Source organism: Struthio camelus, chromosome 27 (assembly GCF_040807025.1).
Source record: "Struthio camelus isolate bStrCam1 chromosome 27, bStrCam1.hap1, whole genome shotgun sequence".
In the NCBI taxonomy this organism is placed as follows: Eukaryota; Metazoa; Chordata; class Aves; order Struthioniformes; family Struthionidae; genus Struthio; species Struthio camelus.
In genome coordinates, this window is record NC_090968.1 from 6,935,462 (window position 1) to 6,954,497 (window position 19,036).

Below are 19,036 nucleotides of genomic sequence, written 5' to 3' on the forward strand. Positions count from 1 at the left end.
TCGGATGGAGTTAGATACTTCTGGAAAAGCCCTCTGGGTGGCACTGCTCCCCAGGCCTAGGGCTGCATTTCCAGCCCTCTGAAGGAGGGCTTGCAGAGGGCAAGTACAGATCAATAATTAGTCTTGCAAATAACTGTCTTTATTTTTGATTTGAAGGCTGAGGTTGATCCCTTCCTTTTCCAGTTTATACCCCGACAATTATTTAAGCACCTGTGAAACAAACTAACCACAGATTTTTGTGTTTGGAAATTTCATAACATGGGAAGTAATGCTTTGCTTTGCTTTGCTTTGTTTTGTTCTGTTTTAAAAAAAAAAAAAAAAAAAAGGTGAGGAGGAGTCGGGACACCCGTTCCTCTATCTAAGCTTGATTCAAATGTGTAAAGAGTTCCAGTGTTTGTTTGCCAAAGAAACACCATTTGTAAAAGTTGGCTAGAGCTCTCCATAGCAAATGTGGAATAAAAATGATTTGTTACCTAACTTATAAAGCTAGCACAATCTTGGAGCAGGCAGTTCTGAGCCTGAGTGGAGCCTCAAGTACAGCTTACTCTGCTCACAGCTTGCCAATAGCTGTTTTCGACTAACCTGGGGCACCAAGATGAGCTGCTGTTGTCTTGGTTCTTTCTGCTACAGAGCACAGAACAGTGAGACTGTTTTATGTTGGGCTTCTATTGGAACTGTTTTGCTTTATGGCTCACATTCCCTCTTGCTTTTCCTCTCTCAGGCATTTTGTGCTTATTTCCTGAATTGAAACTGAACACTAGCCAAGCTTAATGAAGTGATAAATGGTATAAACTGGAAGGTAAGAGCTCACAGGTTACTGTGTGACAAGGCAACGGTTTGTCCTGGGTTTGGTGCCCTTGAGGGCGAACTCTGCACAGTGGCACTTAAGGAGCAGACTGGTCACAAAATTGTGTGGTCCTGGTTCTGATCTCTGTATGTCAGTCTGTGTACATACTAAAGATGCTTAAGCATGCTAAAGATGTTTAAGGCTCTCTCAGCCCTTACCCAGCCTCCAGCATGAGACCGTGACAGAGCTGCGCGTGTCTCAGTTGTTCTGGAGAGCTATGCTGGAGTGCTGTGGGACAGCTCTTTTCTCCAGCCAGGTTGTAAAGGGTTGCGCAGGTGGTGGCGTGGGTGTTGTGACTGAACGGCAGTGCCTGCTGCAGTGGCTGATGTTGCAGTGTGACAAGGTGCTAAAGAGGAGAGGAGAACAGCATAAGGTTCTACTCCCTTGCTGTGCAGCTGTTTCTCTCACCCACCCCGCCGCTTCCAACAGGCTTTCTTTTTCTGACCACGTCGTGTGTGAGAGCTTTGCTTTGCTCCTCGTGTTGCTTGCCGAGCCTCCCTAATGTATGTGTGGCGGGCAGTGCCTATGACGCTTTCTGTTCCTCCTGTGCCCTTGGCACATACTTTGATTCAGAGCAAGTTAACTGGCTGTCCTTGGCTACTTGGCGCCTGCCCGCGAGGGTGCCGAAGCCGGCGGTGTTTGTGATGGTGGACACCTGTCCAGGGAGAGCAGGGCTAAGACCACCCACTCGTTTCACAGAGGTCACCCCAGCAGATGGTAACTTTTGGCCACTGGAGTGGAGCCAACAAGCTTGAGATAAAAGGCTCCCTGGCCTTTTAATGAACCACTCCCCTCTCAGGCACCTCAGCCCCCTGCAATACAAGCTTTATTTACATCTGTTAAAAGCATTTGGCTGGTTTATTGAAGCAGCAATACTCTTACTCCCTTCTCGTAGGGGCAGTGTCACTGTCAATATTTGCCTTGGAGGAATACGTCCAGCAGACGAAGGCTTGTTTTGTGGCCAGATGGACTCCTCCTCCCTTGTGACTTTACATGCTTTGCTTCTGGCAAAGAATCTGGCTAATGATGCAAACCCTATCACTTCATAGTGCCGCATTCTGCAAAGTCATGGCCGTGTATTTCCTAGAAGACCCATCAATTAACACTTATTTCCATGTTCCTTCCAGTGCACACAATAACCGTGGGAGTGGGATTAACTAGACAGCCCCAGTGGTCCTCTCTGACTTGGGACAGTGGAACCAGGTTCCTGGCAGGCCAGGAGGTGCGAGCTGACCATTTTGTAGAGCCGCGTGCACCCTGGGCGGGACTGCAGAGCGAAGCTTCATATATGTGAAGGAGAAACTTTGCTGGGGATTTGGGGAACATGTGTGGGTAGACTTGGCTGCCTCTAAAAGGAATAAAAATGTAGATTATTCTAGACAGAGGTAACGTGCTGCCGCTACTCCTTTCATGGCTCTTGGTGAGATGGACCTCTGTCTGAGGCCATCCTTGGGGAAGCATCAGTGCTGAAGCAGCAGCCTCCTCTTGTTAGAGGCACTTTATAAATTTGCTGAGCTTTGCAGGCTTCGGTTACCCTGTTAGGTAAGAATCCAGGCACCGTTCACTTCCCTTCTTCCACAAAGCCAGGCTTGATTTATTTTTTATCAGATAATATCTTTTGTGTTGCGAAGTATCTGGATTCAAGCTTGACCTCCCTGCCAAACTGTAAAATAAAATCAATATGTGATTAATACAACAGATGTGCAGGGAAGCTGTTGGTGCTGAGTCCGTCCAACTCTGAGAGGGGGGAGCAGCTGTGCAAGGAGCAGGGGAAGGCTTGGAGAGACATGAAAGCTGTCTGTTCCCTGTTAACACGGAGTTAGATGGAATACCCAGGCTTGATTCAGAGGATCAGACAGCACCCTGCCCTGTGAGGGTAGGAAGGATGGAGCAGCACACCGGGTGCGAGGCTTATACTTGGGGACGTGTGTTTCTGGCTCAGCCCCAGACTGCTGTTGTGCGTGAAGGTAAGTAACTGCCTGGAGTAGTTGCAGCCGCAGAGGAGTGGTGTCAGGTTGCCTTTAGCACTTCCCAGTGCTGGGAATACTGTCCATGTAGGTCCTCAGCAGCATACGCTGTGGAGGGCTGCCTTGCTGCCTCTTGCTAGCCTGGTGGCTTACAGCAGCACCTTCCCTGCGCTGGGACTGTTTGCCTCTATTAAGGTGTGCTAATCTTTGAGTCCCAACGTAATCCTGCTTCAGAGCAAGCACCTGGTCCTGGCCCCAGAGCTGCCCCAGATGCACTTCTACGAGGCTTTGCTCCTGGAGACTCTGACTGAGATTAAGCAGTATGTGGCATCCCGTCTGGGGATGTTAAAGCGGGTTTATGCTTTGGAAAGTGGCCGTGATGATGTGATACCCCTCCTTTGGCAAGACTGGCAACTTCCCCTTAAACACCCATGTTGCTACCCTCTGGAGCACGACAGGAGCTTGTTTAGAAAGAAAGGGTGAGTTAGTGCACAGGTTATAAAGGATAGAATAACTTTGGGGGAGGAGGGCATCTATGTTGACATCTCTGGAGGAAAACGTAGTCGGGCTTCTTATCAATGTGATTGCTGCTCCATGGTGGCTAGAAGGACGAGCCCGTGGTTAAAGGAATCGAGGGATCTGGTTCAGTTCCCTGTTCTGCTATTGGCTTCGGCTGTGATCTTGGGCAAGTCACAGCCTCCTGGCTGAAGTTCACCCTCCAGCTATGGCATTGCTGAAGCTCACAGCACTTTGAACGTGTTTGGCCAGCTGCAGTGGTGAGGGCCATGGAGATGTGCAGGGAGGGAGCTCCCTGAGAGCCCTATGGGGGCTGGGCTGGGCTGGGAGGAAGAACCAGAGGAAGAGCCAGAGGTCTCCCGAGTTCATTGTTGCAACGGTTGGTTTGAACTCCCAGAGCCACAGGAACTGCACCTGCAGGTAAACATAATGTTCCCTCTCGTGACCAGTTTTTGACCTGCTCCCAACAGGGGGAATGCCTCAGGCAGGTGAAAGCCCTCAGCAGCCCCGAAGGGGGACAGGAACAGCTCAGTCTCATATCAGAGGGCCCTAGCCCATTGCAGACTTTCAAAGTGGAAGGCTTGTTTACTTCTTGGATATCGGGTTTCCTGCAGGAAGACCAGCAACTGCCAAGGTTTTTATTGGATCCCACTGAAAGGAATTTGGAGAGTCTTGTGCTTGTTGTCTTTTGCTGTGTCTGCAGTGGTTAAGGAGTATTTTTACCTTTGAATGGGAGCGAAGGGTGCAGGGATTTGGCATCTGTCACCGGCAGTTCCATAATGTTGTTGTAGTTTCAAATAGGTTACCTTGTTGTCTCCCTTGCAGGAGAGTCATTAGAAGGGATCAGGGCTGGTGTTTGTCTGGGAAAGCACTGAGAGCGCTTTGGAAATGGTTGAAAGAACCTGAACTCCGTAGGGCTCAAACCATGTGGGAAGTGTTGTTTGAGCTCCTCTCATCTTAGCAGCGATGGGTTGGGGTATTTCACATTTGTTATTGGTTGGAACAAGGTTTTGACTGTTCTTGGAGGTAATTTTATAGGAGATTGAAATTCTGAAGACCATGTACAGTGGCTTGATTGCTTCAATGTGTGTGGAGAAAACTACAGAGCTCTTATTTGCCCTTGGATGCTGCCAGCACTGACCAATATCCTCCAGGGCCTGAGGTCTGTGCCAAGTCCCATTCCTGTCTATGCATGAGGAACTCTTAATTTAATACTGGGGTTTCCTAGGGCCCCTTCTAACCGTGGTTATAGAATCACTACCCTTAGAAAGAGAAAGAAGAGGGGCACGAGTTGTGGTTTGGATCTGGGTCGGCATTGCACTTGGTAAGAACATGAGTGCAAGCAGTTTTCTGGCTCTCAGTACAGAGGAGAAATGAAACAGGTCATTAAGGCAATGAAGAATAATCAGTGGCTGAGAGTGGTCTTGAGCAGCGAGGCCACCCACAGTGGCCCATCCAGCTCCGGACAACGTGTGAGCCTTCGCAGTCTCGCTCGGCTTGAGCTCCCCTCGAGCAAATCAGTTGCGCAGCGTTGGGCCATTCTCTCAGTAAGAGCTGTTGAAATTGTGTGTCTTGTTTCCAATTCTTAGGCTGATGGGCACAGACGCTAGCAGTTGTGAAGGATGCCTCCTAGGTTTATTTCAAATACTAGCGTTCTTGGATACAAATATTTCTTAATATAGGGCTTGGTCTAGTGAAAGAATGTTGCTAAGCCCTGTGTGCAGCAGCATGTGCAGGATTGCATCCCTATTTGTCCATATTTGGTGCTGGGTTTGGTATACTGCGAGCGCCTGTTGCCTTTAAATCACTTCAGACAAGCAGTTTCCTCCCTCCATTGATAGAGGGACACCTTGAGAGCAGAGTGGTCTTCTGACTGTAGGTTTACCTTTTCTGAAGAAAGAAGGAAGAGCACCCTTGCTTTTATGGTGTTTTAAGTGGAGGCAAAACTTGACATTTTGTCTTTGGGAGGGAAAAAGGACCCCCTTCTTCCCATTTGTCAAAGCAAGTACTCTGCACACGGTCTCCGGGTCTCTCAGACCGGATACTGGGCATAAGTTGTTTCCTGTTGCTCTTCCAGTTTCAGTTGCAGGATCTGGGATCGGCATCCTGCAGCAAGGAGCACTGAAGAGTAATATCTGTAGTGGAAATTTTGCTCACTGAAAAGAGGGGGGGGAAAAAAAGAGAGAGGAATGTGTGGGTTCTCTCTGATTCTCAGTTTTACCGGAAAGTTGATACCAATCTAAGATAGCCGGGCATTGGCCTATGCTCTCCTAAAGATCCTGGATAAAAAGGCTGAAGTCTTTTCTATGATTTCCTACAAGCGGAAGCCCCTGTCCCCGTAGAGAAGGAGGAAGGCTGCTAGTCACTGTGCAGGCAGGTTTCCTATATTTGTGAAAACATGGGGTTCTGCACACTTGGAGCAGGAGGAGTGAACTGCCTGGACACCCCCTTTCTGCTTGGGCGGTCTCTGCTTGTGTGCAGCTTTAGAGTAACCTCCGACCGCTTTGTCCACCTTGTAAAGGGGCTGGTATGGGGGCTCGTTAGCGTTCTGGTGCTCCCAAAGCTACCCTGCAAGGGGCAGAGAGGCTGTGAAGGGCATGACTGGCTGCAGAGGAGTCCTTGCTCATCACTACCTGACTGGAGGTAGCGGGCGGCTGGACACGGACTGAGCGTGCATCCAGATCAGCTGGAAAACCGAGCCTGCTGGCTGGGCAAGCAGCTAATGAGCTATGCAGGAACCTTGACTGCTTACGCTCCCAAAACACAAACGCATGTGGAAGCGACTAGGGAGTGTGTGCTGATGAGTATCTCCTCTTTCCAACGCCCACGACCACAGCGAGATCTGTTTATTTAGAGAAAGGAGTAAATTTCTTTTTCCCTTCAGGAATTATTGATCCTGGAGAGAAACCACATTCCCAGAGCAGTCTCTTGTCTTCTTTCCGTGACCCTCTTCCCCTGCTCCCTGGCGCAGGGGTCCTGAAGACTTCATTGCACACTTTTGATCCCTTTTGATTTGAAACTGCAGTGAGCCATGTCCACGGAGAAGATGAGCCCAGAGTGGAGAGGGTCGTGGGGGAACACAAGAGGCAGAGGGGATGTGGGAGGGGGGAAGCAGGAAGAACAATATTGAACTTAGCGTGAAAACCACTGAAGCAAACAGAAACTTAAAAGCAACAAGGGAAGAGTGTTAACTGCAGTGTGGAGGCCAAGGGGGAGCTGAGCAGAGCGACCATGAAGTGAACTGCGGCAGCTTGTGCGAGGCGGGTTTCTCTGTAGCACAGGGTGTCCTGCAGTCCCGGCAGGCGGAGGGGGGCGTAGAGGGGACCGTCAGCTCTGCTGTGGCCCAGCTGGCTACACGCACTTGTGACACAGCACCCTGTGCATCACATCTGGGTTGCCTACAGATGACCGGTGTGGACCACGTGCACCCAGGACTGCGTGGGGATCTAGGTCTGGACCATGCAGACCTCCAGATCCTAGTCTTCCACGTCTGTGCAGGGCTCCAGATCTGTATGGCACAGACCCACGCAGGCTCTAGCTGCCACCCTCCAGCGCTGTGCAGAGCTGTGGCTCTGGACTGCGTGGGGCTGCAGTCCCCCAAGGCTGGGCAAAGCTCCAGCTCTGTCCCAGGCAGAGCTCTGGCTCTGGGCTGTGCATGCTCCAGCTCTCCAGGACTACACAGAGCTCTGGCCTGTGCGGGCTCTAGCTCCAGCCCCCCCAGGAGCGTGCAGAGCTCTGGCTCTGTCCCGGGCAGAGCTCCGGCTCCAGCCCCCCAGGAGCATGCGGAGCTCTGGCTCTGTCCCGGGCGGAGCTCCGGCTCCAGCCCCCCAGGAGCGTGCGGAGCTCCGGCTCCAGCCCCCCAGGAGCGTGCAGAGCTCTGGCTCTGTCCCGGGCAGAGCTCCGGCTCCAGCCCCCCAGGAGCATGCGGAGCTCTGGCTCTGTCCCGGGCGGAGCTCCGGCTCCAGCCCCCCAGGAGCGTGCGGAGCTCCGGCTCTGTCCCGGGCGGAGCTCCGGCTCCAGCCCCCCAGGAGCGTGCGGAGCTCCGGCTCCAGCCCCCCAGGAGCGTGCAGAGCTCTGGCTCTGTCCCAGCCAGAGCTCCGGCTCCGGCTCCAGCCCCCCAGGAGCGTGCGGAGCTCCGGCTCTGTCCCGGGCGGAGCTCCGGCTCCAGCCCCCCAGGAGCGTGCGGAGCTCCGGCTCTGGCTCCGGCCCGGCCGGCCGCGGGAGCGGGAGCGGGGCAGCCCGGTGTCCCCGCGGCGGAGCGCCGTGCCCGCCCGGGGCCCCGGCCGCGCCGTGCGCCCTCCCGGGGCCGGGGCGGAGCCGGGGCTGGGGCCGGGGCGGGCCGGGGGAGGCGCCAGGGCCGGCGGCGGCGGAGCGCGGCGAGCGGGGGAGGCGCCGCCGGAGCCGCCCCGGGGAGCGGGGCGGCGGCGGCGGGCGCGGAGCCGGAGCCCCTGCGCGGCGCCGGTGCCGCTGCCGGGGCCATGCGGCGGGCGGCGGCGCTGGTGCTGCTGGCGGCGGCGGCGCTGAGCGGCGGCGGCGGCGGCGGGGCGGCGCGGAGCTGCCCCGCGCAGAGCCTCGGCTGCAAGTGCGCGGCGGAGCGGCCCAAGGCGCCCGGCGGCCCCGCCGCGCCCCGCCGCCGGGTGGTCTGCAGCGGCGGGGCCCTGCCGACGCCGCCCGAGCCCCGCCTGCTGCCCGACGGCACCGCCACGCTGTGAGTACCGCGCCCGGCGCCGCCGCCCCCCGGCTGCAGCCCCCCGCTCTGCCCCGCGTCCCTCCGGCGCCGCGGTCCCCGCTCTGCCCCGCCGCCCCCGGCTCTGTTGGTCTCCGCCTCGGCCACGCGTCCCGCCGCCCGCCCCGGCTCGGCCCCGGCTGCGGGAGCATCCCCCGGCTCCCCGCCGGCCGCCTGGCTGCGGGCCCCTCACCGGAGCGCCGGGGCTGCTCGGGGGGTTTGCTGGGTCGGACGGCGGGAGAGCCGGCCCTCGCTTTTCCTGTTGCTCCGTGTGTTGCTGCCGGGCTGCGCGGTGCTCGGGGGGCTCTGCCGGCTCCGCTCGCCTTTCCGTCCCGGCGAGACTAGAGCAGCTTGCGGTGGGGCAGGTCGTCCCTCCCCCCCCCCCCCAAGCGACCTGCTTGGGCAGGGACCGCTTGTCCCGGGTCAGCCCAGGGCCTCGTGGCTCTGCTCCGCCGCTAAAGGAAACGGGGTGCAGCGGCAGGGAGCGCGGCACGGGCGCCTTGAGCCCCGGGTCTCACGCTCAGCCGCTGCGGATGGCCCTGCGCGCCTTGTCCCCTCGTCCCCTCCTGCCTCCCGGCGTCCCGTCGCCCTGATCCCGCAGCGTCGGGGAGCGCAGCACAAGCTCTGGCTTCCTTGACTAAATAAGCGAATCTGCGCTGAGGAAAGTGTTTTGTTTGCTCTGTGTAACTTTGTTTAAATTGTGTTTAAATGAGGTTTTGCTACCATGACATCTCTGTAAAGGATCATGTTCTCCCAGTACTCCGATGGCAGTCCAAGTTTGAAGCGTGAACCTGAACAGAAAATCCAGGACACTGGTTCCTTTTCCGTGCTTTGCTCTATAGCATTTGGTGTTTTGAGTGCTGGGGAAGGATGTTTTTGTTTGAAAGAACTGCTTTTACTGGAAATATTTATTGAAAACAAATCTGAAGTAGTATATGGGTTTAGGTTTTGTAAAAGGGTCTAAAGCTATCGTTTTCATCCTAAAAACTTGCTAAAGCCCTCAGCGCAGGGGAAGGTCTGGGGTTTAAGCAGACGCCGGCAGTCTGCGTGCCTTCTCCTTCTAGCAACGGATTTCAGCGTTTATTTATAACTGCAGAAAAGATGTTTGAATTAAAATCTGGTTTGGAGGGTAGGGAGGCAGCGTCACTGTTGGAGGAAACACTGCTCTCGCCCGGATTTTCACCCCGCGAAGGCTGCTGTGCTGTGTTTAACCATCCGCGCTGCGAGCCTGCTGCCGGCCCGTCGCGTGAGCCCCGGGCTGCGGGCACGCTGCCTGCCCAGCCCGGCGGCCGCGGGCCAGCGCCCCGCTGCGCGCTCCCCCTCCTCGTCCAGGGCTTCGGGTTTCCTTGGCCGGGCTTTATTTAACGCTGCAAACGAGAGGGGCTGCAAAACGCGAGGGGACGTGGTCAGGGTTCGGGGAAGGGCCGGTACCCGCTGGGACCCGCCGCGCTCCTGCCCGCTCCCGTGCGTTTGAACCCCCTTGGCCGCGTTTCTGCTCGCACGCCGGAGTCCCGTCAGCGCCAGCTATTTTTAAAGAGGTTATTGGTTCCACGTGTTCCCGCGCACCAGGCACCGCGAAGAGGCGTCATCTCGGGTGAGGGGTGACGTTTGTTTTGTGGAACTCGGGTGGCCGTGAAGGTGTCTCTGGCTGGGCGCCTCGGTGGAGAGCAGCCGAGGGGGCCGGTCCGGCCTGGCAGTTGCGCACGCTGAGTGCGTCTGTGAAACATCTCTGATGTGCGGGCTCCACGAGCATGTTTTAAAACGTAAGGGTAATATTAAAGCATGAATCATCCTGAAACAACAAAATTGGTGATGTTCATCCTGGACTTTACCCCCACAGTAGGATGCTAGGACCCTGCTGAGGCATGCGCTAGCTGTTCTCTGCGGTTATATTCTGCTTAGACTGGGTTTTCTCTCAATTTCCTTCTTCCTTCAGCCCTTTCTTATGCATCGGCCCGTTCCAAATATCCACAGGGACTTTGATTCCTTTGTCAATTCATATTTGGAAGAAGCATGTGATGAATTGCCTGCTCTTGCATTTTCTTCAGCGTGAGCGAATGTGACTGCAGGGGTGAGCCCGGCACCGAGGCTTCAGCGCGGTGCTGAACGGCGCGTTAGCTGCGCGTGGAGCACAGCGTTGGCAGAACGGCTGAGATGAGCCATGCCCGGGGCAGCTTTCAGCCAAGGGGGAAGGGGCATTTTGGAGCCGTCCACGCCGTGCTCCTTCGGGGAGTGTGTGGCAGGGAGTCACAGGGCTGCAGTGACTGTGCAGCAAACATTAGGGAATTACAAGACACCACTAAAACGTGACATGAAACCTACAGACGTAGGCAAAAACCTACAAATATGTGGTGACCCTGGACTCTGCTCCCTCGCAGTAAACATGATTTATTCTAAACCTTTTCCAGATGGAACAATCAAAACCAGAGGCTCTGCGTTTGTGAGCATCTCCTGGGGCTGCTGGGCTCCGGGGTGCAGTCGGACGCTGGCAGAGGCAGCGAGCCCCGGCCCCGCGGGTGCGTGGCAAGGGTTGTGTGCACCTTGGGAGCATCCCGCCGGGAAAAGTCGGGTGTCAAGCGCCTGTGGGTGCAGCGGGTCCGAGCAGAGCTCCTGCGCTGTTCCCTGGGGATGCTCTGTGTCAGCAATAGATCAGTTGCCCTTCGATTTCACAGGAAACTCGCGCTATGTTTTGTGCAGAATAAGGGTGCTTGGGACTTAGGAACGGAGCCTGGTTCCAGTCTTCGTCAGGTCTGGCCTGGAAACAGGAATGCATTAGCACTAATGAGCAACCCTAACTCTGTGCGCAAGAAGGAGGCTCTTCCCAGCAGCCGCTGGCGTGGGAGGGTTTGCTCCCCGGCCTGGCCGCGCGCGCCGGCCGCCCGGACCGTGGCTAGATGTGCTCTGGTAGAAGCAGGAGGTCTCTTGTGTCACGGATCTCTTGTTTGTTCTCTCTTTTAGATTTTTCCCACACTCTCGGTTTACTTCTTTATTTATCTTTAATTATTAGGCCTGCTCTGAGGAATCCAAGACTGTCTCAGCGGCAGCTGCTGCTTATTTACCCCCCGTGACTGAGAAGGCTGGTTGGCATCGCAGCCCGCGGCGCTCTCCCCACCGCCCTGTGGGGACACGGGGAGGCCAGGGGAAAGGGGCACCCGGCGGGACGGGGGACACCTGCGCGTGGCAGGCCCTGGCCGCGTGAGGACAGGTCCTCTAGCAAGCGCCGGGCATGGCCGCAGTGTCTCCACTGAAACTTGCCGCCACGTGTTGCTGTTGGAGCTCGGCAGCGGTCGGTGGAAGTGCGAGCCCTGCGGGTGGGGGACCCGCTTCCCGGCGCTCCCGCCCAGTGCCGTGACCATAGTACGTGGGTCGTTCTCAGAGGGAAGCTTCTGCCGAGCAGAGCTGCGGCTTGTTTTCTCTTCCCTCTGCTCCTCGTGGGGATTGCTGCTTCGCAGAGAGAGAAAACCGAAGCCAATGCAATGCCAGCAGATGTTTAGCTGGAGAAATGAACTCCATGTGGGGAAGCGGCTTTGGCAGAAGAACAGACCTGATGTGCAGAGAATTGCATGGCTCCAGGACGGGGGTGCTGTGGGCTGGGAACAGTCTGCTGTGCTCTTTCCTGGCTGTGGGTGCGACCCATGGGGCTACGATGCTGGAGCTCGCCAAGCCGTGGAGAGCAGCGCACCTCTGCGGGGCTTGGTCCCGCAGGGCACTTGGCACAGAGACGAGGAGATGGGGCTTCAGCTCGCGGTGGGATGAAGCCCTGGATATCCACAGCAATGTCCTGAAGGTCTTTGGTCTTACCCAGGAACCTCCCGTTGCTCCGGGATGATCAGGTGTCTGCAGGTATGGGGCAGTACTGGCCTGGGTAGATTGAATGTGCTTTATATAGTGAAAAAGCTCTTTCTCCATCACGGAGCCAATGCTTTGCTCCAGTGCCGTAAAGGAGCATGCGCAGATGCTGAGGGAAAGCATGTGTGGTTTAGCAAGCGGGATATTGGTCACATGGGCTCAATATCCCGGCGCAATCCGAGCAGACGTTACGAGATGCACACGTGTGCTCTCTGACACCCGCCTTCCTTTATACCTATAGTCAGTTCGAGATTAATTATTATTTGCAGTAGCTCAACACAGGGAGCAAGAGGGGACGTGAACCGTGAGAGATTGGCCCGTAGCTCCTTTCCGACGGAGCGGCCCACGGGTCGGTGGCCCGTTTGGAGGGTGACTCCGATGACCCTCTCCCACTTCTCTGTGCAAAGCACCACGCAGCTGCGCCCACCGTGTGGGGACGTCCCTCCAAAGCTGCCGCGAGGTGACGGGACCCTTCAGACGTGTATTAACAAGGCTTTAATTCCCTCCCCCTCCGAATGACCTCTGTGCTAATAGCCTAATGGAAAAAGTACTGTATCCCTAACAAGACCCAGATAGGCGCGTTAGGCCATGGCCAGCCCTGCTGTCACACAGGCAGGAGCCCAAACCTTTTCCAGATGTGGAATCCTAGAGCAGGCCTCATTTATGTGCACAGCTTGATTGCACTGAAATTACAGATTGTCTGCAGGGAATAGAGGGTTTTGACTTATGACCAATTTCCAGTTCTACTTGAACTCCCCTCTCCGAGGCCTGTTTATCCTGGGCCCTGCAGATGGTTTCTTTCTGAAACCTTTTTCAGCTTTTTATTTGTTATTTATTGGGCTGCAGTTTCGGCAGGTTTGTTTTCTCTCCTTCCAACCCCCTTTGTTGCCCACCTCAAAAAAACGGCGGGGCCGGCTGGCCTGGGGGTGAGGGGCTCTGGAGCGAGGGGGTCGCCCGCCGTCCCGCGTGGCTGACGTGGGCTCTCGCCGGCCACGGAGGCGGCGGTGGTGCGGCGCCTCGGGGGAAGACGGCGTCTGTGCCTCTTCGTAGCGCTCCTCCTTGGGCAGCTCTCGCTTGGCTGTGCAGCCCTGTCTCCCCCGGTGCACCCCCCGCGGTACCCTCGCAGGAGACCTCTCCGAGCAGGCTTTGCTGAACGCCTCCCATCTCCTCCAAGCGGGGAGCACCAGGACTCCCTGACCCCCTGGGCCATGGACATGAAGGATGGAGCAGGCAAATGCCGGCGCCAGGTATCAGCTGCGGGTGCAGTCGGCCTCGCCAGCGGGGCTGGACAGCAGAGGAGAAATGACCTGTCCGAGGCCGTGGAGGGGGCTGGGGGCTCCAGGGCTGTTGCAGAGGGACCCCTGGTCCCCGGGAGCCTCTGGCCTGGGGCGGCGCGGTGCTGCAGCGAGCACGCTCCCCGGCACATCAGAGCATCCTGGCTCCGAGCGGGGCGGAGGAGCCGGCTGAGTGGCTCCGGCGTGTTTAGGAGCATCTGCTAAAGCCTCAATTCATTTGGAAAAAAACCAAACCAAAACAAAACAAAAAAAAAAAAACAAGGCTTTTGGCATTTGTGGGGAGGACTGGAAAACATGAATTCCAGAGGCGCAAGCTCTTCCATCATTGTGAGCGGGAATGGTTTTAGAAAGCTGCCCCTTGCAAATGCACATCGGGCTATTTTGGGACATTGATTGCAGGCTCTCGCTGGCCTGGGGAGTTCCTCCTCCCCCATCCCTCTCGACCCCAAGGTTGTCCTTGCTTATGCCACTCCAACTCTGCACATTTCACACTCTCTCTGGGGCTTATTTTTCCTGTGCTAACAAAAGCTGAGGGTTGGAACAATAATTTTCACCATCCGAAATAGCCTGGTGTGACGTGAGCCTCGAGGCAACGCCCTGGGCATGTCGCGGGGAAGGGAAGAGCCCCCGAGCGCCTGCAAACAAAGCCGGGAGCAGGCTGGCGAGGGAAGGCCGGCCGCGCTGCCTCCGGGCCGGGACGCTCCGGGGGACGCTGCCCCTTTCGGGTGCGAGCCGAGGGGTCGGCCCTGCCCGCGGCGGCCGACCCGGCGCCTGGGCTTTTCTGCCCGCGGCTGCCGCCGTTCCCCTCTGCGCGGGGGCTGCGGGCTCCAGAGCCCGGCCCCGGCCCCTCGGGATTTAGCACCTCTCACCAGCCTGACGGGCCCCCCCGTTTCTTCCCCAAATCCCTTGCAAACCGCCGAGCTCTGCTCAGAGCGCAGCCTCCACCGTATCTGCTCGGAGCATATGCTTTAAATTAATGCACTTTGAGAGGAAAGCATAGCTGGCCCTCCCCGCCCCCACCGCCGTCACCCCCGTTATTAACCTCCGCGCTGCTCGGGTTTTCCTTTCTGCTGCGCGGCTCTACCCCGCTGGCCGAGGGGCGCTAGCATCTCTCTGCCTCCTTTTTTGGTTGGGTACATAGGAAGTTTATTGTTTTAGCAGCCCAGTTTCTGGAGCCGTTATTTATCCAAGTGGATTCCAGCAAGCTTGAAAAAACAATCTTGTTTTTCACTTTTGGCTCCTCTTTTGAGATGAAAAAAGAAATCTCTCTATCTCCCTGTCGGCACTGATGCTCTGCAGCAGCCTTGCAGGGGCTTGGCGCCCCGAACGAGCGGTCCTCGCGTCGAGCCTTAGAGCGGCTCAACACGAGAGGTTTCTGACAGAGACGGTTTGGTGTCGGAGGGGAGGAGAGAGGCTGTGAAACCCTCTTCGAAGGCTGAATCTCTCCTGAGACACGAGGCCGCTCCGGCGTCTGCTGCAGCGTACGGCTCCTCGGTGCGGTTCCCTCGAGCGACCCGGCTGTCCCCCTTCCCTGCGCCCGCCTGCCACCAAGGATCTGCCAGTTATTTCCGTTTGACTCGTTGCTTTAGTTCTTAATCCCCGCATTGTCCAGAGAGACTTTTGCAGCCATCGCTCAATTAGCCGATTATTGTCTCGTTTGGCAGGGCGGTGCTGGGGGGAGGCGGGAGGGCGCGCTGGGCATCCCTCCCGCCCACGCCGCTCAGCGCTGAATTGTGTCATGACGGTGGCATTTTTATGGGTTGCGTTTGCAGCCGGCTGAGCCGAAGGCGCCGTTGTGGTGGCCCGAGAGCTGCCTGCGGCCGGGGCAGCGGCGCGGGGGGGACACCTGCCGCAAGGAGGGGACGCGACTTGCCCGCGTTGCAGGCAGCGGCCGCGCGGGGACCGAGCTGAAATGGCAGGCGCGGGGTTTGGAGGAGGAGGGCGCGCGGGCTGGCGTTCGCTTGTGCCTCGGTGCGCGCGGGGCGCTCGCGGAGCGCGCTCCAGGCGCATCGGTCAGGGCTGCTCCGGCCCGAGTCTCCGGGGACGGCTCTCGCCTCGGGGGCTTCCTGCGCTTCCCGCTCGGAGGAGAGGGGTCCCTGCCTGGGCCGGAGCCAAAGCAAAGCCGAGCCGCTGCTCTCGAGGAGGAGAGCTGTGCTTTCATGGCCTGCCAAGCCCTGCGCACGGGTCTGCGGGGGCCAGATGCAGCCGGCTGGGCCGCGCGGGGCACCGTGTCCCGTCTGTGCTGCCGGCCCCGCGCCGACATCGGTGCCCGTGCCCGCGGCGGCCGGGGTGCTGCCTCGCTCCCTGCGCCCGTCGTGCTCCCGCGCGCTGCGCTGGAGGGAGCGTCGGTCCGAGCAGCCGGGGCCGTGCCTGGCAGCAGGAGGACTGGGCAGTGAATCGCACGTCCAGGCCTGCACGGATGCTGCAGTTCGGGGATCGGGCAGGACGGAGGTGCTGGGAGACCTCTCCGGGCAGTGCCAAACCGAATGCACGGTGTCCGAAGGGTTGCACAAGTCCCGGGGAGCCGGGCGGTGCTGGGGCCCGGACGTGCTCGGCCACCAGCACAAACGTCTCTCCCAGGTTATCCGCACGTGTTGCCCTCTTTGTGTCCCTCCCTGCCCCATGCCGCAGAGTAAGAAGGGGAGTTTCCTCCAGCCGAGGAAACCCACGAACATCTGTAGTTCCCTGCATCCTGCAGACAGACAGAAGTGGAAACCTGGAAATAGCCTTCGCTCCAGCATCCCCTCCGCTGCAGCCCGGCACGCGCGGGAGGTAGTGAGAGCAGCTTTCCGGGAGCCGCCTCGAAGGCTCTTCTGCTTTGAAACCTGCCCGAAAGCTTCGATCGTGCCTCTCTTTGGACGCCAGGCGAGTGTCTGGGGCCGCCGGCCCCGGCGAGCGCTGCAGGCGAACCCGCCGGCTGGGGGCTCGTCCGAGAGCGGCGCGGGGTGGGAGAGGCAGAAGCCGGACTTACTGTCTCGCGTTTTGGGGCGTCTGTTGATCGCTTGTGATTGCATCGTGCCGGAGACCCGCGTGCTGCGGCATCGCCTGCTACTGTGCAGGGCCAGACACTCAGGCGAAGGCTGATGGGAACTGGCTGAAAAAACAAAGTCTGTTTCAGAACATAGTATGCATAAAAATAATGAAAACTAAACAAAACTGTGTTTGAAAACTCGGTTTTAACAGGGAAGAGCAGTCTGGCTGGCTTCTATAGGAGGGGGGAGAAAGAAGCGCTAGGATTTCTATCTGGAAAACTTTTCTCTGGCAGAAAACTTTCAATCAAGTTGTTACTGTAATTACTGTGTTCATATGCCAAATATTCATTTTGGTCAGGGATTTCTTGACAAAGCAAAAACAATATTCTAAGCACAAGCACAGTTAGCTCTCCAGGCGAGCCATAATGGAGGACAAGTCCTGCGCCTGCGAGGCCAAGGCAGCGGAAGGGGAGGGTTTCCCGGCGCCCCGTGACCGAGGCAGGGTATTGCTCTTACTTGCTTTTCAAACCATTGATTTTCGGGGAGGGGTGTGGTTTTTTGTTTTTTTTTTTTTTAATAGTTTCCCTTCTGCGCTAATGAGCCAAAACGCGCTGGTTTTGGGGGAGCCCAGCCCGGGGCGGCAGATGTTCGGGGCGGCGAGGGAGCGCCCCCAGCGCTGGGCGCTGCGCGGCCGCCGCGCCGTGCCGCGCGCACACATCCTGGCCATTACTCATCGGGGCTGTTATCTGCAGTCTTTTGCTACTTGACTCTTTGCCCTCATAAACAGGCCCCAGTGGATTTATTTTGTGCTGGAGGAAACCCAGCGCGGGGCCAGGCCGTTCCCCTGGCCGCGGCAGGCGGCGGCGGCGGCTCCGGCTCCCTCCCGGCCCTGCCCAAAGCGCCTGGCGAGCCGGCGGGGGGCTCGGGGCGTTTGGCACCGTGCCGCCCATCGCACGGCCCTCGGCCGAGCAAGGCTGCCCTGCCGGCCGGGGGTCCTGGCCGCGCTCGGGCGTTTGGTGCCCGACCCGCTGCGTGGTCGCCGTGCTCGGCCGCTGGCGGGGATCTCGGCTTGTGCTCCCACGGCTCCGGCCGAGAGAAACGGCCGGCGGCCTCGGGGGAGTCTCCGCGATGGGGCCGGCGAGCGGCACCGGCCGCGGCTTTCCCGCAGCGGGAGGTCCGGGCCGCGCGTGCCCGGGCGGCGGCTCTCAGGCAGGGCTGCCGTAAGGCCTCCCCGTCCCTTCCCGGCCACGCGTTTCGTGCCTGCCCGGTCACGCTGACCGCGTGCGCGCACGGCCGCGGCGGCTCTTTTTCTGCCGGGCTGGGCTGTGACCCGTGCTGGCTCTCTGGCCGCAGCTGGGGCTGTTTCTCCATCAGCCGAAGCACGCTGTGGGCAGGGAAAGGCGCTCGAGGTCCCCGAGGGCGCCGGGAAGCTGCGTCCCCCCGCCGCCGTCTGCAGCGGCCGCGGAGAGCTGCGAGGGACGGGGCGGGGAGGGAAGGGCATCCCACATCTATTTTCCAGGCCATCAGCACTTGGATTCCTCACCCTGGAGCCTGGCTGCAGATCACACAGGATGCTGATTTCATCTTGGACAGCAAGATCTTTGCCTTTTATGGAGGGGATTTTATTTTTATGGCAGAGGCACGGATGGTCCCAGGGGTCTGAAGAACAAAGCGCGCATCCCCGCGTGCCCCGGTGCGTGGGGCTCGGCCCCGGGGCCGCCTGGCCTCGCTCCCGCCGAGCCCCCGGGCGTGGGCGGCCGCCGGGGAGCCCCGCGGGGCCCTGCCGGCGCGGCGCGTTCCCAGCTGAGCGCGGCTCTCGGGCGCGCGGGGTCCCAGCTGCTGGGCGCATCCCCCGTGCCCGCGCGGCGCCGAGGAGCCTTGCGGCGCGGGCAGGGCCGGGTCCGCTTTGCCCGGGCGTTCGCCCGCGGTGCCCTGCCTCCCCCTGCCCGACTGCAAAAATAAACAAGCAAAGCAGCAAAGCGAAGGGCCCCGCGCGCGCCTGCTTTGTCCTGCCGGAGACTCCTGCTCGCCCGGGCTCCGACCCGGCGCCAGCCGCGGGGTTGCAGAGCCCGAGACCAAACGCGCTCGCGCTCATCCGGTTCGGGCGTTTTCCGAGGCGGAGGTGGGAGCGTGCGCGCTCCCGGCCCTCGGCGAGGTGCGGAGGACGCGCGGAGAGCTGCGCGGGGCCGGGACGGTGGCGGCCGGCCCTGCCTGCGGGGCCGCCGCGCCGGGGAGCAAGCGGCCGCCGACGTGTGGAAGCAATTTGAGGGCTCGCGGGGTTGCCGGCCGTTTCCTCTCCCCGCCGCCGGCGGGGTCGCGGGGCCCTGCGGACACGGCGGTGTCCGGTGCCGGCCCCTCATTAGCACAGGATACGGCCGCGGCCAGCCGCCTGCTAATTGCCGCCGGAGGGCAGGGGCCGCGCTGGCCGGGGGGCCGCGAGGAAGGGGCACGGGGCCGCGCCGGCCCCCCCCGGGCCCCTCTCTCCCCACGTCCCGCCGGGTCTCGGTGCGGTAAACGGGCCAGAGAAACCCAAACGCGGCCTGGAGACATCTGCCCGCGCGTCGGGGTTTCGGCGGGGGAACGGCCGGGGCCTGGGGCCGGTCCCGGCCGCCGGCGCACACAGCCGCCATTCAGCCCGGCGGCAGAAACAGCCGCTGTGTAAACAGCTCCGCGCGGGCCGTCAATGAGCCCTTTTTTCCCCTCCGCTCCCCCCCTGCAGCAGGGTTTCCAGGGGGCCTTTCCAGGCCGGGCTGGCGCATGTTTTCCCTTCGCGTTTAAATCACGTTGGCGGCAGGGCGCGCGCCCGGCCCCGCGCGGCTCGCTGCCGCCCCAGAGCAGCTCGGGCCCGCGCTCGGAGGGGCGCG

The 19,036-nt window shown here is 59.3% G+C and overlaps 1 protein-coding gene across 1 annotated transcript in view; it reads left to right on the forward strand.

Moving 5' to 3' along the window:
* Positions 1–7,808: 7,808 nt before the first annotated feature.
* The window catches only part of ADGRA2 (adhesion G protein-coupled receptor A2), a 35,156-nt gene continuing 23,928 nt past the window's right edge, over positions 7,809–19,036 (forward strand). The window contains exon 1 of the mRNA XM_068920703.1: positions 7,809–8,038. Coding sequence (XP_068776804.1) covers positions 7,809–8,038 — 230 coding nt within the window. The remainder of the gene's footprint in view (positions 8,039–19,036) is intronic.